At 57.9% G+C, this 26,849-nt stretch overlaps 1 protein-coding gene across 2 annotated transcripts in view; it reads right to left on the reverse strand.

Annotated features, from left to right (window-relative positions):
• The window catches only part of LPCAT1 (lysophosphatidylcholine acyltransferase 1), a 40,895-nt gene that overhangs the window by 7,122 nt on the left and 6,924 nt on the right, over positions 1 to 26,849 (reverse strand). The window contains exons 2-9 of one of the 2 annotated variants that reach the window (XM_060146831.1): positions 16,541 to 16,683; positions 10,716 to 10,930; positions 8,253 to 8,365; positions 6,875 to 6,935; positions 6,498 to 6,556; positions 4,906 to 4,940; positions 4,007 to 4,061; positions 2,213 to 2,295 (exon numbers count right to left, since the gene is read on the reverse strand). In XM_060146831.1, coding sequence (XP_060002814.1) covers positions 2,213 to 2,295; positions 4,007 to 4,061; positions 4,906 to 4,940; positions 6,498 to 6,556; positions 6,875 to 6,935; positions 8,253 to 8,365; positions 10,716 to 10,930; positions 16,541 to 16,683 — 764 coding nt within the window. Of the gene's footprint in view, positions 1 to 2,212; positions 2,296 to 4,006; positions 4,062 to 4,905; positions 4,941 to 6,497; positions 6,557 to 6,874; positions 6,936 to 8,252; positions 8,366 to 10,715; positions 10,931 to 11,024; positions 11,207 to 16,540; positions 16,684 to 26,849 lie in introns of those variants that run through there. The other variant, XM_060146832.1, reaches the window with a different exon arrangement.

A 26,849-nucleotide genomic window follows, 5' to 3' on the forward strand; every position in this document is an offset into this window, starting at 1 on the left:
TCCCCTGGTGGCCTAGTGGTTAGGATTTGCCACTTTCACTGCAGCGGCCCGGGTTCCCTGCCTGGCCGGGGAACAGCCCTACGTGCCTCGAGGTGTGGCCAAAATAGAAACAGACAAACAAATCAATAAATAGAATAAAGACCACGTTCAGCTAAACACAAAGGCCGAAGAGCTGACCCCAAAGCTCAGTTACGTGGAACCTGGGGCCGCCCCGGCTGCGTGGTTAGCCTCTATCGCTGTGGTTCCCGCCCTCTGGGGAGCTAGCACGCATCTAGCGCCTTGAAGAGGACGACGCTGCCCGCAGTGGTGCTCGGCTCAGCTCAAGTCATCTTTGCGGGCGGCGGGGGCCGCTGCTGCCTGTGGTGGTGCCACCCTGAGGCGAGAGGGAGAGTCAGAACCCAGTCATTCCAAGGGCGGCGTCAGATTTCAAGAAAAATGGCCTCCTGACTATCATGGAGAGCGCGTTCACGGCAGGAAATTTACCACATACAGAAAACTGGCCCCCAAGCCCGCCTCCGTGACTGACAGGGCGTTTACTCATTTCGATGGGACAGTCGGCCCTCCGGATCCGCGGTTCCACATCCAAGGACACGGGGGGCGGCTGCACTAGACTGTCTCACAGGAGGGACTCGAGCATCCTTGGGTTTTGGTCTCCGAGGGTCCGGGAACCAGCCCCTGGCGGGTACTGGGCACCGCTATAGCTCCTTGCTGCCATGGCAACGCTGCGTGCGTCAGGTAACAAGGAAACAGCGACGCTGAAGGCTTCCTTCCGAGGCTGCTAAGCTCCCCTTAAGAGCACGTAGGCCTGGTCGCGTGGGGACAGACGCCAGAAGCGCCCCAGGAGCTCCCGGGCTATCCACGGGAAGGGGGACAGGGCTGGCTCAGGGCCGCCTGCAAAGCTTGTCGGGACCCCGGCCCTTCCCAGGCGCAGCCCCGGTGTGACCAAAGACCAGGGAGGTGACGGCCCACGCCCGTGGTTCTGGCTGTGAGGCAAGGGGAGACCCGATGGGCTTCTGCCCTTTTCCACTGAACACGACGTGTCTCTGTCAACACAGATGATAGGACGCCGTAGAAGTTTCTTTAGGATAATATTTAAAATATTTAATAGTTAATTTGTCTGAACACGAACAACGACAACAAAAAATTACACCTAACCTGTCAGGCCTGCGACTCTGTGGGTATTATTTTCTTATCTAGAGGTCGATCAAGGGTGTCACTCACTGCCCTGACTTCCCAAAAGCTGGGAGTTGAGAATCTCCCGCATCCCGGCAGCTCTGTGTCCGCATGTGGGATTCGGAGAAGGGGGGCCTGAGGGGAGCGGGCGCGTCTGGCTGGACTCCACTTCCGGCGCCTAACACTCCGAGGGCGCCTGGGCGGACTGAACGCCTGGCTGAGTTCAATTCACGTGTGCCGAGGTTAAACGCATGACTTTGCTCAGCGTGTCTCACAGAATGCACTGAAGCGGGGACGACGCATCCGGAGTGAGGAGATGGACTTTCCCTTAGAAACTAAGTCGCGCCAGGCAGCCGTGTGCACCTCCCCACAGGTGACACCGTCCGAGCACCCCTCCAGGCACCGCAGTGGCCGAACTCAGAGGCAGCCCCTGCCTCGGAGAAGAGAGGAGGGGAGGGAGGGGCTGGGACTGAGAGGAAGGGTGAAGGCACCTGGGGTCTGCGCTGAGGCTGCCAGGGCCCGAAACAAGCGGGAACTGCAGGGAAGTAGGAAGTGAGAATATTCCTAGCTCCACACACACTGTGGTACCAGCAGCGCGAGATTAAGTGCACAAATACCACACTTAGCTCGGCGGGACGGAGGTAGAACCTTAGTAACGCTGTCTGGGTAGATGGCACGTGTCGAGGACGCACCAGCCCGGGCCCCGCTGCCTGTCTCCAAGGGACGCACACGGACGCAGCCCCCGTGGGGACTGCTGGCTAATGGGGACGTTTGCAATGTGCAGAATTAAGTGGCAATGAACCATCTTCCAAATGTTGAACAAGCAGAAACGTCCTCCAACAGAATCAGGAGACAATGCACGCAGCCAAGCACACGCTGGCCGATGCCCAGCCTAGGCTGGCTCCAGCCGCCTCCCCGACGCCGCTGACTGGCTTTACAGCGAGGCCACGGCACTGGCGGACACGGACCCTGGGTAACAAATACTCAGGGTGGCCAAGGGCACCGGGGCTTCCCCGCCGCGGAAGGGGCGCGCACTCACTCTGCCATCACGTGCCGCACGTTGCTGGCGTACAGAGCGGGGTCCTGCTTCTCCTCCTCCGACGGGGTGTACACGGGAAGGAACTGTGCACACAGAGACGCCGGTTACCCGCACGAGCACAAGACACTGCCCTCGCCCCCCCACCACCACCACGATGACAACCTGCTCCCGGACAAATCAAGACCTCTGTCAGAGCGCCCTCCACCGGCATCGTCTCTGGAGTTGTCACTGCTGCCCATGCACGCACACGTGTGTAAACTCACAACCCACCTTTCCTCAGCAGGAGCACCACTCCTCCAACACAGAAGCCAGAGAGTCGTGCTTAAGACTTCGCACAGGGGCTTAGTCTTTGGGATCAAAAGAATCGCAGGTGTGCTTCCACTTCTAAAGTCTCAGTTTTGTGTTGCGGGTAACACGACAAGTTATTTCCACTTGAAAGACTATTATTAGCTTTTTGACAACTACTGCATTTGCAGAATATAATAAACTGTCCCAGGAACGTGTGTCTCTGCGTGTTTTAAATAAGTACGTCTCACAGCCTGTGCCGACCCCCCATTGTAGAAAAGGAAAATGACCATCACTGAGCCCTTTTCTTTAGTATGGACATTCAAGAATACAGGAACATCCCCAAATCCTATCAGTTCTCATCGTATAATGCTAGTCTCTCGCTTACTGCTACCTTTTTAAAAACTTTGTAAGTTGCAACAGTTCCTCATGTCAGCACTGGCGTCTTGTAGGAGTGACGCAAAGAATTTAGAGTGATTTCACAAAGCCATACAGTTTCTTTCCAACTCTTCAAATTAGAAACCAGTCTGAAACAGAGCATCTTCCTTGGAGTCTCTCCCCGCTGCTGCCTCTCGGCCACCAGCAAACGAGCCACATAAAATACCGTGGGTTGCAGGCCAGCCACCCTTGGACCCGGGCCACGGCCCTTCCAGCCCAGTCCTTCATAATTAAGCGGCTTATGTTCTACTGAAGTGAAAAACCCGGCTGAAAGCCGGGCTCATTTGTAAATTCGGTATTACTCTGCAGTATTTATCAGAAGGTAGCCAATGAAATGCTTTAAGCTGTGTAAGACTCATCTCTCATGTTCAGGTGTAGGAGTAGCAGGTTAACTCCCCTTTGAAGAAAATAAACCCTATTCCTCATCCACTCAATTAAGTTTACAGGCTGCATGAATGTGACCATACTTATTTGAGTAGGGAGGACAGGTATTGTGACTTTGGAAACGGGCTGAATGCGGGGAGGCAGTCTACCTGGTCTGACCAAGTATTAAACAGGATAACAGTATGATAAGTTTAGCAGTTCGATATCAGCAGTGTCAGTACTGGGTAGAAGTAGAAGCCAAAAGAATCAGTAATTGCAGGTATGCCCTTAAGCTATGCTAACCATAATAAAAGAATGACGGGCTTAGCTTCCTGTTGATTTTTAAAATCCTATCTGAATGGATAAACAGTCACGCAAGAGACACAAAGTTGATGCAAACCCCCTGGGAAGCACCTTTGAGGAGCCACGCGAAATGGAAAAAGTTCAAAGCAAGACAGATGACGTATAACTTTGGATCTGTACAGATACCAACGTGACGTTGTATAATATTATATCTACAGAGACCCCTATATATCATTGTATCCATATAACATTATATGTATAGAGACATCAAAATAACATTGTGTAACGCTGTATCTATAGAGACCACAATGTAACATTATAACAATACAGACGGAATAACATTGTATAACATGGCATCTGTATAAACTCCCACACAACATTGTGTAACACTGTATCTATACAAACCTCAATTTCCACTTGATTGTGAAACTGACACAACGTGAGCCACAGGATTTTCAACCTTAAAAATGAACGGATTTACAGCACTGGTTAAAAGCTTCCCAATTCCTTTTACTTAAAGTCTCCAGACCCCGCTCCCCTGCAGAGAGCACCACCGAGCAGGCAATGCTCCTTCCCGAGGGGATGCGGCGCCTTCCTCAGCCTAAACCTGAACCTTAAACACACCGCTGAGTGACAAGGCTACTTTGATTAAACAGAAGCCGCCACTGAGCTTATTAAACACACGCACACCCGCCTGGCTGTGCCCTGTCTGACCTCCGGCTCAGGAGGTCTCGTCTACCCGACCCCGGCCCCTCCTGGCTGTCCCAGGCCCTACATCATGCCATCCCCATGCCCAGGCCACTGGGACCCTGAAAGATCCCCTTCCCAGACACTCCCCAGCTTCCGCCCACTCTGCCCTCCAGCCTCAGCACTGCCCCTCCCCTCCCATGCGCCAGGGGCCTCAGAGCGCTCTGCGTGGCCTCACCGCCCGGCCCTCCGCCTCCGAACGCCAGCCCACATGCCGGCGCCTGGACCCCCGTCCGCCCCCAGCGGCCGCGCGGGAGGAGGCCCCACGCTCCCCTCTCCTCTCCGGCCGACCGTGTGCAGCTGATCGCCGAGCTGACAGACACAGGCGGGAAGAGAAGTTCTCAGTTACGTTCCCGCCAGGGCCCTGGAATCCAGGAGTGGGAAGAAGGCCAGCCTCGTGCAGCTAGCCTCCCTGGGCCGAACCGAACTGCCGCCCAGCAGCAGTGGCCCTGCGCTCCGTTTCTGCCTTTGCTAAAGTACGCAGCACGGCGGTCACTGGAGCGGGCCTGCTTTCCTGGGAGGACAGGACAAACAAGACAGGGCGGGGTCTGACTTACGCTCCGGGGCCTTGCCACGTCCAGGTGATGGTGTCCTGGGGGCAGGAAAGGAGCGATGAGTCAGGAAGGAAGCCCTGGGCGCTGCGCCCCTCCTCCTTGCCCGCGGGCATGCCGGCCTCGCCCCGCCCTCGCCCTGGCCGCCTGGGACCCCAGAGGCGCTGTCTTCCCTACCAGCCACGTCCCCTCTGGGGCAGGGGAGAAGGGGGAGCCCACCACCGCAGGTCCCCCCAGACTCGCTCACCTCTCCTCCCACGGCCCCGGGGTCACCCATCCCAGCATCCGCCCAAGACCCCGTCCTGCCCCCCTTCTGCCTCCGCCTTCTCCGGGCGCCCGGGGCAACTTCAGTCCACACCCGGACCTGCTCTGTGCTCTGCAGGCCCCGCCCTGCCCATCGCCACCACCTAGCCAGGTGATGCTGTTGGCAGCCCCGTTCCAGCTCCACACCCACTTGAGCCCCCAGGGTCCCCGCCTGGACTCTCGGTCAGAGACGCGCCCCCGACGGTCAGCCCCGGACGGGGGCAGGGAGCACGGAACAAAGCCACAGGGCCGCATCTCCCCCACCCCGTGCCTGCCCGGGGTCCCACGGGAACATTTCAGATGCCCTCCATCCTCAGCCACCTTGGTGAGGACCGTGGGTGACACACGTGCTGCTTCTGCCCTGACACCGTCACCCACCAGGGCTTCCTTCTCTTGCAGGCCTGACACCCACCTGCCCCCTTATGGCTCCTGGAAACCCACCTGCCACGGGGCGTCCCACACGCAGTCCCCAGCCCAGCCCCCTCCACGCAGGTCGGTGCTCAAACCTTAGCCAGCCGAAGAGCACGTGACACAGACTGTGAGCGCAAGGCGGGGGTCACCGTTCCCCGAAGAGCCCAGCGCCGTGCTTCCAATACGCGGATGCAACAAACTTAAAAAGGGGAAAATCTAGAATCCTACACACAGGTGCCGGATTCTCATTCTCAGAAGCTGGCTAGCGAACGCACCTCTTCAGAGCTGTAGGAACAGCTGTGTCTGCCGGCCCATGCGGCTGCCACTTCTGACTGGCGCTCACACACTGGGCCTGTCCACACCCATGGGCACACGGTCAGTGCACTGACCTTGGACCCCAGGGCCCTGGCCCGGAAGAGGGAGGGCTGAAAGCCCCTGGTGCCCACAGATGTCACACGGGGGTTACAGGCAGGGCGGCCCAGGAGGAGTGCCCCCAGGCACCAGAACCTCGTCCGGGCCCCCCACCCTGCGAGCTGAGCTGGGGCCCGTCCAGATCGCCTTTCTGCACCTGGCAGAGGGACCACGGAGGTACTTAGCCTCTTTCCCTCCTGCTGCCAGCCTCTGGGAATTAAATATTCTCAGTTTTAAAGTGTCCCAGAGTGCAAGCTGGGAGGCAAGAGCCACTGGGGACCCGGGGGTCTCACACCTACACGTCAGGCTCAAGGAAGGGCCAGGGCTTTGCGATCCACGAAAGCGGGACCTGTGAGCTAGTGCTGGGGAGTGAGGCAGAGTGCCAGGGTAGATGGAGACAATGTCCTGAGACACCGGGCAATTCTCCGGCCCAGGAAATTCACTGGACATTCGTGCCAGGGAAACACACTCACCAGTTGGTTTGGGTACCGCAGAACCACCGGCTGGACGGGGACTCCTGGGATAAACGCACCTGCAGAGGGAGAAAGGGACACCTCTTATCTCCACGGCAGCAAGTCCCCTGCCCATACTTCCCGTGTGGGTCTCAGAACAAAGGGGGCTTCTCTGACAGGCCTTCCCGGTCAGCGGTCATTCAGTGCTGGCCAGGTTTCCTCAACATCTGTGGACACTCAGCCATGGAGTGTCCATGCCAGCCGTGGACACTCAGAGAAAACCCCAGGCTCACAGGAAACAGGCACAAGGGCATCTCCTGGGTGAGGCGCTTTGGTGGGAGTGAGGGTCTCCCCCACCTTCTCGAGGCAGAAAAGAAATAATTAAGAAAACTACTTACCAGGCTTGAAGGTAATTAGGCAGGTCCTGTTGGTACAAGTGCCTTCTGGGAAAATCATTATCTTGAAATGGAAAAAAAAATCAGCATCAAAGGGACAGTTCCGAGTTCACAGGGGCCAATTTCACAACCTATTTCCTCCAGTCCTGATGTGACTTAGGCACTTTAATTATGTTCAGTTGAAAAAGTTAAGATGCATACGGAAGGCTTCAGTAATTTCCCTTCTAACTGCTGGTTTGACTAAAACCTGGAAGCAACGCGGGTACGCGAACAGCGCGTGCCTCCTTGGGCGGTGGGATATGTGAACAGGTGGCCTTAGCGCCCACCTGCAGCTGCTGTGCGGACGAGATCCCCCTGCCTGGAGCCGGCAGCCACGAGCACAAGGCAGGACGAAGGTGCAGGGATGGAGAGCCCGTGGCTGAGTACGGGACCTGGGGTGGGGTCGGGGAGAGGCTGGGGCCGGGCCAGCAGCGCAAACACCCATAGCATCGGCGGCGGAGTAACGCCTTCCTCACCAGGACCTCCAGTCACTCCAACTCCTACTGACTTCCAGCAACATAACGTAAGCTAACTTTCCCCTGCGTGGTGGAAAACACAGCCCGTGAGGCTGCTTTCAATCCTGAGCCCCAGAGAAAGATCATCTCCAAGCGGCACCGAGTCAGCGTGGGACCGACCCCAGCACGCCTGCGGGTCAGGCAGGTGAGCTGAATGGCGGAGGGGCTCAACCTGTTCTTGTGTGGATGGCAGCTGGAGGCCCCGGAAGCACAGCCCCCAAAGGGCTGCCCGTCCTCGGGCATGGGTGCCACAGCAAGGCCTTCAATGTCTTCTGAGCGGCCAGAACCCAGAGTCCTGTGGGACCTCCAGCTTCTCAAGGTCGGCTCGAGTGAGAAGAAAAACTACACATACACAGCGTAGGTCAAACGCACCCACAGCTAACACTGGCCGAGGCCCCTGCTCCCCGGCCCGGGGCAGCCTTCCCGATGCCCCGAGGGAACCAGACGCACGCCAGACAGACAAGCCCGGAACTCTTAGAAGCAAAGGGGTACACCTTGCAGCCTAAGGCAGTATTCAGACATGAGACCTTGCTGACCCCAGGGTCAGGGCAGCTGGCTCTTTCCGACACAGAACTTAAAAGACGATTCGGGAACTTGAGATGCATGTGGGAATCGTTTCCCCCTATTTCTTTTATTTTTAAAACGCCAGAACCCAAACTACCTGATAGTCGGCACATTCTTGGATTTGCACTCATCGAAAATAAAACGCAACGCAAGGAACCCAGCCTCCGGGGAAAGCAAGCTCTGGCCCTCGTGCTTCCCTTTCCCCTCCAATCCCTAAGGTCGCCTCTAGGAGAACTGCTGAGAACGCAAGCAGCGCGGCACACCTGCGGCCACTTCCCGCTGGACTGCGCCCTCCTCTTGATCACTTCCACCGTCTTCCTGCGCGAATCCTGGTCCATCCGGGACACGAACACCGGCCGGATGTACTTTATCAGAGCTGAAAGAGAGGGGGGCGGTGCTTGTGTTGCGGAGGCTGCTCACAGCGCCCGGTGAGAGGTGAGCCCCCCAGAGGCGCCCGGTGAGAGGTGAGCCCCCCAGAGGTGCCCCGAGGGCTGTGCCGTGGCGCGGGCAGGCAGCCAGCCAGCGCGGACCACGAGGGATCGGGGAGGAGGGGCCCTGAGGCTTCAGTGGACTTAGAGGATGGCCAGAAGCCCTGCAAACTGCGGGGCCCACAGTAACAACTCCAAGCGTTCTCAGATGACACATCAGGAGAAAGAGACAGAGGGGGCTGACCCAATGGGGAGTGGAGAGCCTTTGGTCACCCGTGTCACTGGTGGGGGGCTGTGGGGGGGAAGTGGGGAGGCCCCAGAGCCGGAAGGGCCTGGGGCACGTGGCTCGGACCCCACCAGCCTCGCTGCGGGCTGAACTGTGTCCCTCAGAGAGACAGGCTGACGTCCTAGCCCAGGTGCCTGGGACTGACTTCGTTTGGAAACAGGGGCTCTGCAGATGCCGTCAAGTTCAGATGAGGTCACACTGCGCTGGGGTGGGCCCTGATCAGTGACTGGTGTCCCCGTAAGGAGGAGAGAGGGAGAGATCGCCACGTGATGACAGAGGCAAGGACGGGGTGATGTGGCCATGGCCGGGGGAGGCCCAGGAGAGCTGGGACCACTGGAGACCGGAGGGCGGCCTGGGATGGACTCTCCCTTGGGACCAACCTGCCGACACCTTGATTTTGGACCTCTGGCCCCCGGAACAGTGAGAGAACATACATTTCTGCAGTTTTGAGCTCTGTGGTCTGTGCTGCTTTGTCACGGCTGCCCCAGGACACTCACACAGACCCCATTCCAGCAACACACACACGGCCCCTAGCACGCGTGTAAGGTCAGGGCTCCCTGACCGAAGCTGATGGCGATACCCAGACCACTGGTCCTCTCGAACGAGGATGTAAAGGCGGGAAGATACTTCTTAGAAAACTTTGATGGCAGGCAGAGGCCGTGGCAGTCGGTCACCCTCCTGGGCCGGTGAGGCCACGTCCCCACCTGCTCTGCCCCAGGGCCACACCTCGCTGGTGCCAAGATGAGCTCTGAGCTTCTTTTCTGAGCATTTCTGTTACTTGTAAAGAGTAATATTTCATGACTTACGTCTTGGAGGTCTTCCGAAAAGCAAAGAAAAACCATTTTAAAAAAGAATAAAATTCTATCTAGTTGGGTCCATGGCGCTCACAAAATCTAAGTGGATCTCAGTGATAGTTTTTCCCACGTCTTGAAACATTTTGCTTCTTCACCAAATTGGAACCTTTTATCCTTCCGCACCAATTACTCCTGATGCTGCCAAAAAATGACCATGAGAAGGAAAGGGAGGTTCGGTGGAATCACCCAGAAGGATGGGGCGCAGGGAAACAGGTGAGCCCAGCGACCGGCCTGGCCGAGCACGGCGCCGCTTCCCAGGGGGCGAGGGGGAAGGAGGCCGGCTCACCTGGCGGGGGTGGGTTTTACCGGTCAGAGCTACTCTGTCTACACGGCAAAGAGAAGAAAGTGGATGAGGAGGCTTTTCCCAATTCCTGGACGGACGCAAGGCCCAAGGCGCGGAACCCCGAGGGCTCTCTGGACCCAGGACGGCAGGGGTCCCCGACTGCGCATGTCCGTGGGGACCCCACCCGAGTCCCACCCGAGAACTGAACGCTTCTGAGGACAGAAGGGAAACGCAGTCTCTGTCCCGCGAGCCCCGAGCCTGGACAACAAGGGCCCGATGCCCGCTTCGCTGAAAGGCCGCGGGCAGCTCTGTGGTCAAGACATTTGAAGCGCTAGGTAAATGCATGGAAGGGGCAGGAAGGAGCCTCCCCTGGAGCCTACGGAGGGAGCGGGGCCCTGGGGCACCTTGATGGCAGGCTTCTGGTCCCGGAGCTGGGAGAGGACGAATTCCTGTGATTTTAAGCCCTCAGCTTTGGTGACGGGTTACGAGGTCTCAGGACGCTCATACACCTGGATTTACGGTACAGAAACTAACTCAATGGGACAGTTACTGAGTTGTCCCCAACTTCTAGAGCTTCTGTGTGATGAGGGTGACACGTTCTTGTTAGAACTTCAAGGAGCACTTCAACACCTTATAGCCAAGGGCACTTGCGTGTTAATAAAAAATGAAAATCACAACTATCACAGAAGAAATCACGGAAAAGAAAACAGGGATGCAAGGCCCGGTGCCTATTTCCCGTGGGTGCGAGCTGTGTGGGCGTGGCTGCGAGCTGTGTGGGCGTGGCTGCGAGCTGTGTGGGCGTGGCTGCGCTGTCACCGTGACCCGGACTGGCCGGCACCGGGGGCTCACTCCCAGCAGGACGGGGGCTCACTCACTTCCCCATATCGGGATGTCCCTGCTCTCCGCCTTCATCACGATGGAGGACATCGTCATGGTGACGGGGATGGCATCGAAGTAGGAGGAGTGCGGTGCCAGGGTGAGGATGGCGGCCTCGGCGGGCAGCGCCCGCCGCCCCTTCACGGCCACGCGGTGGAAGCCGCCGGCAAACCACATGGTGCGCATGATGGCCTTGAGCAGGACGTCCACGACCCTGCAACAGAAGCGCAGCTGTCAGACCCAGGCCTGGCGGGGGACGCAGCCCCATTGGCCACACCCCATCAGGGACTGTGCCAATCCCAGGAGACCTGCCGCCACTGTCACTGAAACATCCGAGGAGGGAAGGGAAGGCGGCTGTGCTTTCTTCCCTCCGACCGTGCACGTGGGCAGCAGAACGCTGTCGCATCCGTTCACTCAGGAAAACGGAAGCCGTCTCAGCCCCGTTACAGGGACAGCAGCATGTGAGAAGGGAGGCCCCCAGGACAGAACGAGAGACACAGACACGTCGGGTGAGCTCTCAGCATCCTAAGGATATAAGTTTTAAATGAAAAGAAATCGTCGGCACCTAAAATGCACGCTGAAATGTGGAGAGGCGGCAGAGCTGAGGGCAGGAGCAGGGACGTGCTGGGTAAACCTCACCCTCGCCTCCCACAGGGGGCCTCAGGCTCCGGGATGCAGCCTTTTCTGGATGAAATTAGATGGACAATAAACTTGGAAAACAGAGTAAAAATCAGGCTAGATTAACTGAATTTGCTTCTTATTTATTCTTTTTTAAACACATGAGAACGTAAGCATCTAAACCTGCACATTCCCTTTCATAGGAATCTCTGACGCTACAAACCAGATCACTTCACGTCACTGAAACCACGCTGAGTGACGGCCCGGCGGGCGAGTGACTGCAGGCCACGCACCCGAGTCCTTGGGAGAAGGACCCATGTCTCGCTGTGCTGCTGTGCTACGTGGGCGATCAAACTGGGCAAAAGTCACTGCATAGAAGCACAGGAGCCTCAATCCTTACTGGACTGATTTCCCAAGGGGCTTAACAACCCTCGCAAGAGAATTCCCAAGACGAGCCCCGACAGGTCTGAGCAGGTCTCTGAAGCGGCACCGCGCCTGCAAGGAGCCACCTGGAGACGACCTCCTCCGACCACGGGCAGGTCCTGCACGGTCAGTCACCCACGCAATGCGGGGGCCACGCTGGGCGCTGCGTCTAGAGCTAGGTGACTACAAAGCACGCACTTCCAGTCGCTTGTTCTGCTGCACATTTTTAACTGCACTTCTCTGCATGCATGTTATTTTTCACGATAAAGTCATTTACAAAAATAAAAGCCAATGGATGTCAGTTGATGCACAAGGAGAAAGAAGCAAGACTGCGGGGGAGGCTGCAGTGGGAGCGCAGCCAGTCCCAGGAAGGCAGGTCCAGGAGGAGAGCTGGTGAAAAGGGGGTCAGATCTCAGCCCCTCCATCGGAGACACACCCACCACCTCTCGGGTCCAAAGGTCAAACAGTGACCGTGATGTACAGGGACAGGAAAAACCAAATCTGATAATTCTCTAAGGTCTTGGAGGAATTCTGTCCCCAAGCTGCCTGTGGGGAAGAGATGCCTATGGGTGTGGGTACCGGCCTCAGAGCAGAGCCCCGGCCACTGCCCAGTGCAGGGCCAGCACCACGGTCCCCAAGGCAAGGGCACCAGTGACACCGGAGATGCCAGAGCTTCTCCAGGGGAAGGGAATCGGGAGACAGGTCTACATGCTCAAGGGCAGGGACCTGCACCCCGACTCCATCTGTCGTTCATCACACAGGTGGACACCTCAGACTTGGACGTGTGGGCAGAACCAGCTACATGATGGATAAGAGGAGTATGACCCTGAGGAGACCCGAGGGCAGGCATCGGAAGAGACGTGTAAAAATCCACACAAATCGGGACATTACAGTGCCAGGAGAGAGGGATGCTCTGAAAAGGTCCAGAGGACAAGAAAAAGAAAATACTCTTGCAAATCAAAAGTCTCATGCAGAAATACCGGTTCCCTAAGAAGGCTCAAAAACGCGGAGAAGGGGACCTCCCAGAACACGCAGGAAAAAGAAAAGGACGGAACTATAAGATACAAAGAAAACAGTTTCTCAGAGTTGAAGAAAGACCCAGATCTCCAGCACCATCGCAAGGTGCTCAGCAGAATGAATTTTACGAAGAAGACTCATGTTATTTCCTTTGAGAATTTTTCAAATTTCCAACGACAAAGAGAAGACTTTAAAACCTCCCAGAGAGGAACGAACGGGTTTCTAGCATCAAAGCTGCAGGTGTCAGCAGCGCATCTCCAAAGCTCTGGGGACGCATGACGTGAAACCTGCAATTCTATACCCAGTCAAACTACCCACCAACACAGAGGAGAGAATAAAGACGTTTCCAGACACAAGATGTGAATGAGTTCCTCCTGCACATCTTCCTTCTGAGAACCCAATACTTCAGAAAATCTTGGAACAAAGACAAAGAAAACAGGCCCAGGAAATGCAGATCATGCCTGAGAGTGCAGCAGAAGAGAAACACACGCCACGCAGCGGCCAGGGCCCCGGACCCTCTGGGAGGAGAATGAATCCCAGGCAGCGGCCGCAGGACTCTGGGGGTGGAGAATTTTGAGGCTACACTCGGGGCTCAGTATTCTCTTGGTTAACAGGCAAAATAAAATCGGAAATTCTGTGAAATGGAAAACACAATGCAAGAAGTAAAGTTCAGACTGTACTTCACAAAGCAGGCAGATGTGCAGGTGACTTTGGAAAACCGTGTGAGAGAGAAGCACATGGTGATGCCGCCCACCACCGTCACCCACCGCAGGGCCCCGCGTGTGCAGATGCGCAGGCTGCCCGGTGCCCCTCGGGGTTGGGGTCCGACCCCGACAGGCCCAGAGCTCGTGGCTCCTTCCCCAGGGTGACAGAGGCAACGGCAGAAAAGCCACACACACGTGCGGAGGGCGTCTGCGTGGCGCTGGGAGGAGGGACTGCAGGCCTGCCCTCGGCCACCCTCCCTTCCCCACCACTTTGCTGTAACCACCAACTCGCGTTACTCCAACGAAAGTGAGAAACGCCACCAGCACACACGTGGCGACTCAGAGTCGTCATGGAGATGACCCAGGGATGGACGTCCCCACACGGGGCACTCAGGAAAGGGCATCGTCTGCGATGGACCGACTCATGTCGCCCCACATTCCTATGCTGAAGCCCTGACCCCCAACCTGACTGTATCTGGAGCTAAGCGCCAGTGAGGTCCCGGGGTGGGACTCTGATCCAGGGGACCGGTGTCCTTACAGGAGAGGAAGAGGTCTTGCCTGTGAGGACGCGGCGTCTGCAGGTGGACGGAGGTCCCGCCACGAGCCGTGGCTGCTGACCCTGACCTCCCACTTCAGCCTCTAAAACCGTGAGAAACGAATCCTGCTGTCTGAGCCCCGCCGTGGTACCCTGTTGTGACGGCTGAGCTGACCCTCCTGAACCCTGAGTCGGCCAAGGGCCAGGGCCTGCAGGACTGGTCAGCAGTGTCTCCTGCCCTGCCTGGTTGGGTTCTGTAAGAAGTTTTTACAACACTCTGTGTTTTGAAACACAGAGTCTTATGCGAAATTGTGTCGTTCCTCCTTTCGTTGAAAACCCAAGATTTTATTTTAGGAAGGTCTGACTGACGTTAACTTATATTCAGCAAAAATCCTCCCTGATCAAAACAAAACTCTGCTCAAAACCGCACAGCTGTGCCTGGCGTGAACCAACCCAAGGCCGCAGCTGATGACGTGACGTCCTCTACTCTGAGTCCTGTTACTTTAAACTTGTTTCCTCCTAACTCCCCGTGTCCCAAACTCAGGACCTTCTGTCACTGTGTTTCCTTTGAGGAGCTCGGGGCCGGGTGTTTGTTCTTGTTTCCATGGAGCCCAGGGCTGTGCACCGAGTTCCCGAGAAACACTGCTGTGTGGAGACCCCGTGGGCTGCAGGGGGTGGGAATTCAATGTGGGCAGCATGTGCAGCTGGGGTACATGCCAGTGCACATATAAACACACACATATGCGCACACACTCACACGTACACAAACACACACGCATATACATACACACGTATACACACAGACACGCCCATACACACATATACTCAGGACGACGCTCAGGCTCTGCGTACCTGAGCACCCAGAGCTCCCGGGAACCTTAACCCCACATCTCCCCACGTGGGGCACATCAGGTGTGCACGTCACACACACACGCACACACACACGGTGCCTCTGTGAAGCGAGCGGGCTGTCGGAACTAAAGTTGGCTGTGGCCCATTTATCACCCGATGAGACCAAGTACATTACTGCAGACAAGAAAAGCTACAGGGAGTCAAAACAGGGAAACCGAAACAGCCCAGAGTCACCTGTTTTGAAAAGACAGACGCCGAGGTTGTGCGAGGTTTCCTCCTTCGTGGGAGAGGACAGCGGGGAGGCAGGGGAGCCCAGCCCCAGAACAGAGCGGGGGGAACAGGGAATTAAGACGCTTTTGATCAAATCATTCGTAATTTGTAAAAAACTACAAAATCTCTGCTTTCTAGCTCTGGGTCCTCAGCCAAGTGAAAACTGAAATTCTGATTCCGATTTGGTCTGGATTTATTTTGCTTGATTATATATTTGATACCAAATTCATATTTTACAGTTAAAACATTAAAAAAAACCCCAAATCTCAAGGTAAAGCATGATTTCCAAAGAGATTAGAAAACCCAGCTGTCTGTGCACTCGTTCACTCTTTCATTCATTCATTCACTTGGGAGAGACTTTCCTGTCCCTCAGGCCAGGCTCTGTGCAGGGGCACACCCACGGAGACAGCCACGTCTACCTTCTGGTTTCTAGGGAGGGGGAGACCATGGTTCACTTGAAACTGGGGATGGTCTGAGGACGTGAAATGTTACCACGAGGAGGGTGAGGGGTCCCCAGGCACCATGCTCGTGAAAGGCTCAGAAAACCCTTGAACCTTAACTGGCTGTCTCTGCCCTGCATGTAACTGCTGTTCTGACCATGGCACGTGGGCAGCGGGGAACCAAGGTCCAGGATGGGCGCCCGTTTCCACAGCCTCTCAGGGCATCAGCATTCCAGCAGCTCAGACACTGGGAGAGAAAGGAGGGGCCTGAGCTGGTCCATAAACCTTGCGGGCCGGGCAGCAGGTAGTTTAGGCTTTGTGGGCCTGTGGCCTTGGCCACAGTGACCCCTGCCCTCCAGGACAGCAGCCCTGGATGGTGTACAAATGAACGGGCAGGGCTGCACCCCAATAAAACCTCATTCACAAAAACAGGCTGCAGCCGACCCCCGGCCCTGCGCTAAACTAAGAACACTTCTGTTCTGAATAAACCGTCCAAGGACCTTAGGATTGATCGGAGATGCAGACACAGGAGGTGGCCAGCAACCTGGTTTTATGACCGGAACGGTGTCTTCTAACACACTGGAAATACTCACCAAAATCCTTCCCATAGCTCAACGTTTTCCTTCACTAGAAACGGCGTGTAGTTTGAGTTAAGGGACAGCTTTAGGTATTTAAATACACAAGAACATGCTGTGGTTTCATGTCCTTTTGTGAGGCCCCTGTTGGATCTTCACTTAAGACAGATTCACACGTCCATCCACACGAAGCAGAGACCACACCAGCGGCAGCAGGCTGACATGCGGCCTCGAGGGCAGGGGACAGGGAAGCGCGGGACCCCTGTGCTCAGGGCACAACACAGCGGCCACTCGGCTTGCGGGGCCCTGGAGGGAGCCTCAGGGCAGGATGCTGGCAGGGGGAGCGTGGGCCTGCGACACCCCCCAGGGCCCCCACAGACGTGCACTCACCTCCGCCACAAGGCCAGGGGCTGCTCTGGTTCCTGCTCAGCGGATCCCAGCGAGGCCACAAGCGCCAGGGGCCAGGCGAGCAGCATCATGACGGCGGCGACCAGCAGCCGGATGGGGAAGAGCGTCAGCGTCATGACGGCCACCTGCGGGGAAAGGGCACGGTCACGCGCGGGACTGTCCTCTGGGCTCCTCGCGCCGCCCCGGCACCCGCCTCCCGCGGACGCTGCGGCCCAGTCCCTCCTACAGCCACCGAGGGGACGCCTGGGGTCGGGGTGCTCTCCTGGCCGACGGCGCTCCGCCCACTCCCAGCACCCCCAGCAGGCAGCCCCGCCCCCGAGCCCCCTCCTCAGCGCGCCCAGCAGCCCCTGCACACAAGGATGCTTTCACGGGGCCACAGGCACAGAGCTGGCAGGACTGGGCTCAGACCACAAGGAAGACGGGGACCCGGGGACTCTCCAACCCCAGGAAGTCACAGACGGGATGCGGGCCCAGCAGGGAGGGAGGGGGGCGTCCAGAGCCACGGGCCTGGTCCGGTGGACGCGGGGAAAGCAGGCTGGGGCTCCGTGGGGGGGCAGGCCCCGCGCACGAGGGGGACACACGGTGGGCGGGCAGCTGTGGCTGAGGTACCAGCACTTGTGCATGCAGTGATGTTCTGGGGGCGGGGGACATTCAGGAACAGCGTGCTTTGTGATGAGCTTGATCTCAGGCGGTCGATTAGAAAACAGGGGAGCGGAGGGATGACAAGACAAAACTCACGGAGCCTTACAACCAACAGATACGAGTTTTTGATTATTTGCAAGAAAATACACTTGAAACACGTAGGTTTGGTGCACAGGAGACAGGAGAGACGGGAAGAGACCCAGGTCCGTGGTACCGTGTCCAAGCTGCTCACCCCACCACCCACCACGGCCGTCTCTGCCGCCTGCAGGCCTGCACGCTGACCGTTCCCTGATTCTCTGGGGCTTCCGTCAAGGCCAGCGCTGCCCGACAGGAATACAACGCAGGTCACGTGTGCCGTCTTACATTTTCTAGCAGCCATGTTTAAAAACACAAAGGTGATGAAATTAGTTCAACGTGCAGTCTATTTAACCCAACACGCCTAAAATACCATCATTTCCGCACGCACGTAGCACAAGGCGTGGACGAGCCAGCTCACACTATCCTCATCACGTCCAGGGCATCCGGCGTGTTCCGTGCTCACAGCACATCTCATTCACGCGCCACATCCTAGGTGCCCTACGGCCACGTGTGGCCTGTGCCGCCCACGGTGTGGGTCCAGATCTCCATGTGCTGTGACGATGGTGACTTTGAACGGCCTCCCCCCCGCCTTCAGGGGCTGGGGTCCCCTGGCTGAACCTCTGGTTTCAGCACAAGGTGGAACAGGGCCGGTGACCCTGGATCTGTCGTGGCCGCCGCTGGGGACAATGCTTCCTGTTAAATGGCGGGGGGGGTGTCTGCTCCAGGGGGTCAGACAGAGCAGGAACGTGCTGGCGGGAACGTGCCTCCCACCCCGGGTTTTCTAAGCGTCTTGTTTTGGGGTCAGCATGAACGGGGTGAATGTCACCACAAGTCTTCCCTGAGGGATAATTACGTGCTCATCTGTCACCCTGTCCACGTGACCCACGGCAGCCACGGCTTCTCTGGTGTCACAACCTCGGTTCCAGCGCTGGGAAGCCACCTCTCTTAAGGCCTCGCCAGGTTCGTTTGCCAACATGCGTCTGGAAGGCGAGCCTGGTCAGGTCCCCCGCGCCGCCGTCCTCGGGTCCTGCGGTCACCACGCCAGACACCAGCCCACCTCGTTGGAGGAATTCCTACGGAGCTTCCTGATGGCTGTTCCAATGCTTTTCACTGTTTATCTAGATTTCCTATTTTCTGGAGTTATTTCAGTGTTTCTGTCAGGGAGGAAATCTCTGGGCGTCCTCCGCAGGCTTCTCCTCCCACCCGACTCCCCATCGTGCATTTTCAGGATAATCGTGCGAACCGCTGCCCTGAAGTTACATCAACCCTGCCCTGATCTAGGCGTCGTTGTTCATAGCGTTTGTGCTTCTGAGACCCTTCAGGCCCATGCTGACAGACAGCCCTCCCCTTCGCTAATCTGTTTACAGAACCACTTGTGCATTTGTTCCTTATCTCTGCTGTGACCTATTCAGTCGCATTAATTTTGTATCTTACAGGGGCCTCTCTCTTCCACTCTGAGTGTACCCTAATGTTCTTTCTAACTTCTTGAGGAAAGAACCTGGAGCATATTTTCAGAAATACCTTATTTCCCCCAAATTCACATGGAGAAGGCAGCTTTCTCTAAGGACTTTAATTCAATCCCACAGGTTTTAAAATGTAGCCTTTCCTTCATTTCAAAACATACCCTCTTCCATCCTTGCTGTTGTAACTTTGCTGCAGAGGGAGGGCAGAGACACCCCACCTCCTCGCTGGCGGGGCGCTGCCTCTCGGTCTGCCTGTCACCTCGACGGCCCAGAGCTCCGGCTCCGGGGGCTGTGCTGGGAGCCCCGCGTACCCGCTCGTCCTATGACCCGTGGCCGCTGCCCCTCCAGGTTGCAGGGCAGCTGAGTCACTGGATACTTTGCGGTGTGTCCCCATAAATGGACCCTAAAGCCGGTGCCCGTGCCTTGGACAGAATGGCAGGCAGCAAAGCGCCGACAGGAGCTGCGGGGCCGCGCGCTCAGAGCGCTCACGGGTCGCGGACACGCCCCGACCATGCAGCCACATTCCACGGCCAGGACGGCGGCTACTGCAGGTAACAGAAGAGAACAACAGATCTCGGGGCTCCAGAAAGAGACCCAGTTTCCCCACGGCTTCTGAGGCCCCGGGGAGGCAGCACCCCAGTCTGTCCGGACCAACTGGGGTGATGACGAGGCGTGAAGGGGTGACCCTGGAGTCGGGGCAAGTGCACGGTTCAAATTGCTGGTTGACGAGCGGATGGCGCCCCGCAAGCTGGCTCGCCGGCCACTCCCCGCGGACAAGACGCGACCACATTTGCCTCGCAGAGGATGCATCTCTGTGTGCCTCGGGGAGGCGGTCCTGGTGTCTGAGTCTTGCAGCCAGTGGGGAAAGGACGTGTGAGTGACCGCACAGCCTCGACCCTCGGCAAACAGGCAGGCCTCCCACAGACGAGATGGGCAGGTACCAACGGAACGCGCCGGGGTGGGGGGGCGGGGTGGGCAGGAAGCACGCGGGGGCCATGGAAATTGCTTGGAGGAGGCGGGTCCCTTCAGGAGCCCACGGCGGGTGGGGGGACCGGTTTCCTGAGATGTTGCCCACAGCTTCAGCCCTGGGCCATCACCGGGGGCCCATCACCCTCAAAAGTGCCAAATCAACTGTACGGTCACCCTTCTCGAGGGCCACACGAGGGCTTGTAACACGACCCTTGAGGGTGACGTGCAATGAGTGCCCAGCTGAGCTACTTGGATGAAGCCATTAGAAGTTGCCTGCGAGAAACCGTCCCATGGAAAAGGGGTTTAACAGGCGCAGACGCAGACATGCGAGTCCTCTGCACGTCCGTGTCGTCGGGCAGCGGCTCAACCCAGACCTGAAGGTGCACTGCCCACTCTCGCCCCGCACACTTCAGCACGAGCCCCTAGCAGAGCGGGTCCAGGCGGTGATCCACCCGGGCCCAGGGCACCGCTTCCTGCCCAAAGGACCCAGGGCCCCAAGCACACGGTGCACTGGAACGCACACAGGAAGAGCCACGCGTGATGGGAGCCTCACGCCCGCACGCCTCAGGGCACACGCTCACGTCCACGCACACCCTCACCCACACCTCTACTTATACACGCTCACACACGCGCCCCAGCCTCCCTGGTTGCCTTTGGACGACCCTACGAAACCATCTCCCGATCGTGACACTGGCCTAGGGGCAATGTGAAGCTTCGCGCTGCCTGTCCCGTGAGACTGTCCCTCGGGACGGCCAAGGGGTGGAGGGGGCGTGTCCGTGGGGGCGTCCACGAAGGGCTCGCACAGGCGTCCAGAACCCACCATCCAGGCACGTGTGTGTGACAGAGGGTCCTGCCCGGAAGCAGACCAGCAGGTGGGCGGGGCTGGGCGTGCCCGACAGGAATGGGATCTCTCTAGTTGTGGGTCAAGCCACCAGCTTCCAGAAGACACGGACGACCAGCAAGCAGTCGGCAAAAGGAAGGCCAGGAGACACAGATGCACCAATACACTGTAGGAAGAAAACCAAGACGACAGGCTGGACGGGGACCCTCTGATCAGAGTGTGTGTCGCGGGGGTGGGGGGTGGGGGGTGGCGCGGCTGTAGCCAAGAACCGCCCCCGCCCCGGAGCCGGGGTGACAGTGGCCTGCACAGCGGCTGCCAGCGTCTTTGTCCTTGAGTGGCAGATACCCACGGGATTGCTACTGGTGAAAGGACGGAGTCTGGGCTCTGCTTGCAAATCACTGGTGGGGGAAGAGGGGGTGTCAGTGGGCCCAGAGGGGCCGTAAGGGGGGACTGCTGAGGTGGGGAGAGGGGGCGGCTCGTTGCGTTTCCTCTGCTTTGGTGTCAGGGGCTGAACTGTGTCCCCAAATTCATGTATTGGAGTCCGAACCCCCAGCACCTCAAAACGTGACTGTCTTTGGAGGTCCGTCCTTTAAGGAAGTGATTAAGGTACATGAGGTCACTAAGGTGGGCCCTAATCCCATGTGACCGGGGTCCTCATAAGAAGAGGAGATCAGGACACAGACATGCATGGAGGGAGGACCACAGGAGGACACGGAGAACACGGCCGTCTACACGTCAGGGAGAGAGGCCTCAGGAGGAGCCAGCCCTGTGACACGGGATCTCAGCTTCCAGCCCTGAGAACGGGAGGAATGAATTCCTGTGGTTTGAGCCGGCCCCTCTGGGGTGCTTTGCTACCCGCCCTAAGCAAAAACATTTGCTGTAGTTTTGACACTTCCTGTGATAAGAACTGTGAAAGTGACAATTTCGCTTTGGATGTAAACAGTCTCCAGTTCCCACTGAATTCATCGAATCCACCGGTCCAGAACTATCCAGGTGCAGCACCTGAGGTTCCAAAGCCCGGCTCAGACCAGCCCGGCAATCACCCCTCCTCCCTGCCAAGGCCACCAAGGCCGTTGGCATCACCCACGTGCAAGTCGGTCCAAGTGCCTTATGTTTCACAACCAACGAGGAAACATAATGCGTTACTTAAGAGACAAGATCTCTAGAGAGACCCAGGCCCTCGCCCAGGGAGGACAGGCCCCAGGGGGCTGCGATGCCTGTGCCCTCGAGCACACGCCTGCTGAGGGACCCCGGTCAGCCGTGCGAGACCCTGACGCGGCACGTGCGGCCGGGACAGCACTAGGGAATTGGTGTCAGCAGCTTGGAGAACACAACGGCCGCGTTACAGGCAGAGCAGACGCTGCAGATGCCGGGTACCAGCGTGTCGGGACCGTCAGCACGCTGACCGGCAGGCCCAGGAAGACTCTCCAAAGCCGCCTTCCGATGCCAGTGCTTTCATCCTGGGAAGAAATCCCGCCATTCCAAAGGAACCGCATCCACCAGGAGGCTGGAGGGAAATGCACTCCCTCCTATGATGAAAGGAAATGTAATAAGCCAGCACACACACAGCCAGCTGGCCACACAAACCCGGCGCTGAGCCCACATCCTCAGCCATTATCTCTCTTCTCAGAAAGTTCCTGAAAATCATGCTGATAGAAATAGAAAGGGGATTTCCCTGGGGGCGCAGTGGTTAAGAATCCGCCTGCCAATGCAGGGGACACGGGTTTGAGCCCTGGTCCGGGAAGATCCCACATGCCACGGAGCGACTAAGCCCGTGCGCCACAACTACTGAGCCCATGTGCCACAACTACTGAGCCCATGTGCCACAACTACTGAAGCCTGAGCACCTAGAGACCATGCTCCGCAACAAGAGAAGCCACCGCAATGAGAAGCCCGCGCACCACAACGAAGAGTAGCCCCGGCTCGCCGCAGCTAGAGAAAGCCTGCACGCAGCAACGAAGACCCAACACAGCCAAAAATCTATAAATAAAATAAATTTTTAAAAAATCTTAGCAGGACTTAAGAAAAGAGAAGAAGGAATAGACTCTGCCCTCGTGCGCTGGGTGCTCGATTTACTACAGTCACCACAAACCATCCTCGGGCAGTGGGTAAGATCCATGAACTGATAGAACAGATGTGGACCATCAGACGTGTTGGCTCCTGACGTCATGTGGCCAAGAGCTCTGCACCACTGCCCACAAGGCCACTGAGTGCAGAGCCCAGGGCCCACTGGTTCTGCTGGAGTCCACATGCTCCTGAGTTTCTGGGAATAACCACAGCTCAGAGTTGGTCCCCAGGCCGTGAGGACGGTGCTGGAGCCTCTGCTGCAGTTGAGAACTCGGGGTCAGGGGTGGGGAGCTGTGTGTGGACACTGGGCCAGCTGGCGGGCCCCGCTCCCCAGGGGCTGCTCCCATGGGCGTGCTGCTGGTAGCCGTGGAGCTGGATGCCACCCAGGGCGCCACCGGGGGACAGGTGTGCTGAAGGTCACCCCTGTGACAGACACCAGGGGCCAGCCAGGGGAGGAGCGATGAATTACACGGGACACAGCGGACACATCCCAGGGCGACAGTCGGTAAAAAAGGCACGAAACAAGACGGGACAGACCTGTGCAAGCCAATTAGATGACTTCACAACCTGGAATGAAGTGTTTTCAAGGATGGCGGACCTCGGTGAGCACACAGAAAATAGGCCAGTCACTCACGGTGGTGGCGTTGAGGGGTAGGTGAAGCCTGGCTTAACGGGGGTGCTACAGGCACTGCCAGCACAGGGGCCTGGGGCGCACGCAGCCAGCATCCAGGGTGCCCAGATCCCAGGTGTGAAGGACAAAAGGTGCCCTGCCCTGTGGGTCTCCCCAAACCGACGAGGATGGGAGCCCAGGACGCAGGCGCTGGGCTGACTGGTGGCCACAGGAAGCACCAGAGGCCAGGAGAGCCCACACGGCTCCCAGCCAGAGAACCCGGCACGGGCGCAGCGAGCCAAGGGGACGGCTCACCAGCTCACAGCGTGCAAGGAAGCAGCGCCAGGAACACGACCGTCAACTCCCCGCAACTCAGTTCACCCTCCCAAACAGTGTGGGCACCCCGTGCGGGACGCAGGCAGGCCGCCAGAGGGGGCGTCAGCGATCATCCTTCCAGGGAAGGCAGGGTGCAGGCCACCCCCCAGAGAAAGAATGCACCCACAGTGCATGGGCTCAGACGGGCGGGGAAACTGAGGCCGGGCCAGGAGGCGGGGCGGCTTCCCAAGGTCCGCCGCCGGTGGGAGCAAAGCCAAGTTTCGAGGAGCAGCCTGGACCAGAAGGGGCTGCCCTGGCGGCGGAGGGGGCGGGGGGAGCCCAGGCCTGGGACCCCCTCCCTCCCGTGAGCACCCTCACATTCTCGGACCCTGGCCTGATGCGGACGAGGCCCCTACACTGACGTCCCGGGAGAGCTGGCAACAACCCCCAAAGGGACACCCAAGCTGGCCCCGCCCACCCGCCTGTTCCTGGACACACACTTGGGAGTCACACTCGCCACCTCTCTTCCTTACCAGCTCCTACTGGCTCCGCCTCCAAAACAGATCAGGGCTCAGAGTTCTGCACGGCTGCAGAGTAACCCTTTGACCCCAGGCTCCCTCACGGGCGCTGCCGGACACACTGGCCTCCTTCCTCCATTTCCCTGCACCTCCCTGCCCAGGGGGTCCTTCCCCAAGCTGCAGGGCCAGGTCCAGCACCCTCTCACCCCTCGGCCACAGACGAGGGCCAGAGGGTGAGGAGTGAGGGAGTCAGACAGGCGCCCTGAACCTGACCCGGAGGAGCCTCCCGAGACAGGTCAGCTGCAGTCCCGGTGGGGCACAGAGCTCACCCCTGCAGACAAGCACAGCTGGGGCGGAAGGGGAGGGAGCAGTGCGTCTGGGGCTGGTCTTGTGCTCTCCTGGGAGCCTGGCCCTGGTCACCTCCAAGCTCTTCCACGTGGAGCAAGTAAGAAATGAGCCTCGCAGATTCTGCAGAAAGATCTCCAAGGCACGTGGGAGAAACACAGGAAGGCCTCACCTAGGGAATCAATCTTTTCTTTGCTGTTACTTACATGCATTAAAACAAACAAACAAACAAACTATAAAGCCAGCTGTTTTTGAGAATCCCACTTTAGAGTAGACAGAAGATGCTAAAACTGCCAAGGTGACACCTGATGCCCTGGGCAGCCGGTGGCCGCACCCCAGCCTCGCTCGGGCAGGAAGCCGGCAGAACCTTGAGGGAACCCTCCACCTGCTGGATGCAGCGGCGAGGGAGAAAAAGACACATCTAACTTTATTTATGTTTCTTAGGAAATGCACAGTTATTGCCACGGAGTCTTACAAGCCGGCACGGTGAAGCCACAGGCCCTTGGAGGTCACAGCTGGGAAGGAGAAGTACCAGCTCCGGACCCGATGCCTGAGATGCAAAGCGAGCAAATCAACCTGGAAGCGCATCCCCTCCGCTCGCCCCCATCAGCAAAACACCTTCCTTAATATAAAATGCCTTCCGGTCCAAATCATACACCGCCTTCAAATAGGAGATAAGCAGTCCTTTTCCCAACTAATTCGAATAGTTAAAATACTTGAAAGCAAAAGCGAAACAGAAAAGGCTGGCGTTCTGAAACGTGGCTGTTCCCTGGACCTTGTCACACACACAGCTGCTCTCCAGAAGAGGCTTCTCTTTACCATCAGGTGAAACACTAGGTGTGGCCAGAGCTCCGAGGGGTCACCAGCGAGGGGGGAATGGCTCGTGGGGGCCCAGGGGCCCAGGTCCTGTCCTGTGCTTATGCAGCACTTTATGTTTACTGGGTACCTGGGCTTCTTTTGGGGGTTTGCCCACTTGCATAAATCCTGTGCCCAAATTCACACTGGACTCATCTGTCTTTTTCTTGCTCAGGTGTGACTGTCTTCTTGACCTCAGGCCTCCACTGACTGACCTCTGAGGTCCTCCATCTACCTGTGTGTCTATTAGGATAACCTGTGCCTCCACTCGGGAAAACTCTCCTTCCAGAGCCCATGCTTACTGTGTATAGAAGCTATTTCTTCCTAGCTCTCCCACTCAAATCTAAAATTAAATATAGCTTTTCTAAAGAGCTATTTTTTTCTTTCAAACTCTCAAGCAGGCCCAACTTCCGCACCATCCCAGTGGTCTCTATTCAAGAGCTTTCAACTCAAGTGTTAGCGCGTGTTGCCTCATCCGGAACCTCCTGCAAAATGAGTGTCTTTCGGTAATTCACCGGGTTTACAAGTCTGCCCCGCGGTCCATTCACCGGGTTTACAAATCTGTCCCGCGGTCCATTCACCGGGTTTACAAGTCCGTCCCGCGGTCCATTCACCGGGTTTACAAGTCTGTCCCGCGGTCCATTCACCGGGTTTACAAGTCTGTCCCGCGGTCCGACACAGAGCGATTTCCCTAGATGACCATATTCACCGTTTTCAACCACAGCTGACAGGGTGATCTTGTGAGGCCGCAGTGAACACCTGTGCAGCTCTTTGAGCGACCAGACCCACTTGGTCGGAGGGAACCCTAAGCGTGACGCCCTGCAGCCCAGGCGGCAAGGAGAACCACACACTGGCCCTTCCTCCTCCCAGCCAGGGTCCGAGGGCTCCAGGGGGCGGGTCGAAGTCTTCGCATCAGCTGATCCTGCCGGGCTCGGCCTGCGTCTGGCCGCGGCACTCACACTGGCCTTTCACGGGGCCGGGGCATGCCGGGGGTGGTGGGGCCCATGGTCCACAGGCAAAGGAGGTGGGAAGGCAGCCCCAGGGTCAGCGGTCAGCACGGAGGGGCAGTTCGGGGGCCTCGGGGGCAGTGCAGCAGAGATCGCAGCCCCGGGGGCCTGAAGGAGGCCGGGCAGGGCACTCAGGCCAGGCTGGAGGCCTCAGTACATTCCAGCAGATGGCAGAGGAGCCCACCCGGGAGGCCAGGGCAGTGGACGCTTGGGACACTGGGAGCCGCCTGCCACGTGGACTCCGGGTCTCCAGGGCAGTTGAGAAAGGCCCCTAGGATAATAACTGGTGGGATTTGAGAGAAGCCGGAAGGAAGTACAGGGGGAGAGCCTCCCACGTGTGGGAGGGGAGGCTGGGCCTGGAGGGGCAGGGCGGACACGTGGGGGGCGCCCACAGCCGGTGCACCGCCCCTGCTTCTGGCTGCCGGCGCCCGCCGGGCTGGCCTCTGGGTCTCGCCTGCACCCTCCCTGGCCCTCCTCATTCCTCCTCCGACGCACCCAAGTTTTGTACCAAATCTCATCTCCTCCGGGTTTTCAGGACCGCTCTGCTGGAGACCAGAGCTCTGTCCCGGGGTCCCCGTGAT

This window comes from Lagenorhynchus albirostris, chromosome 3 (genome assembly GCF_949774975.1).
Source record: "Lagenorhynchus albirostris chromosome 3, mLagAlb1.1, whole genome shotgun sequence".
In the NCBI taxonomy this organism is placed as follows: Eukaryota; Metazoa; Chordata; class Mammalia; order Artiodactyla; family Delphinidae; genus Lagenorhynchus; species Lagenorhynchus albirostris.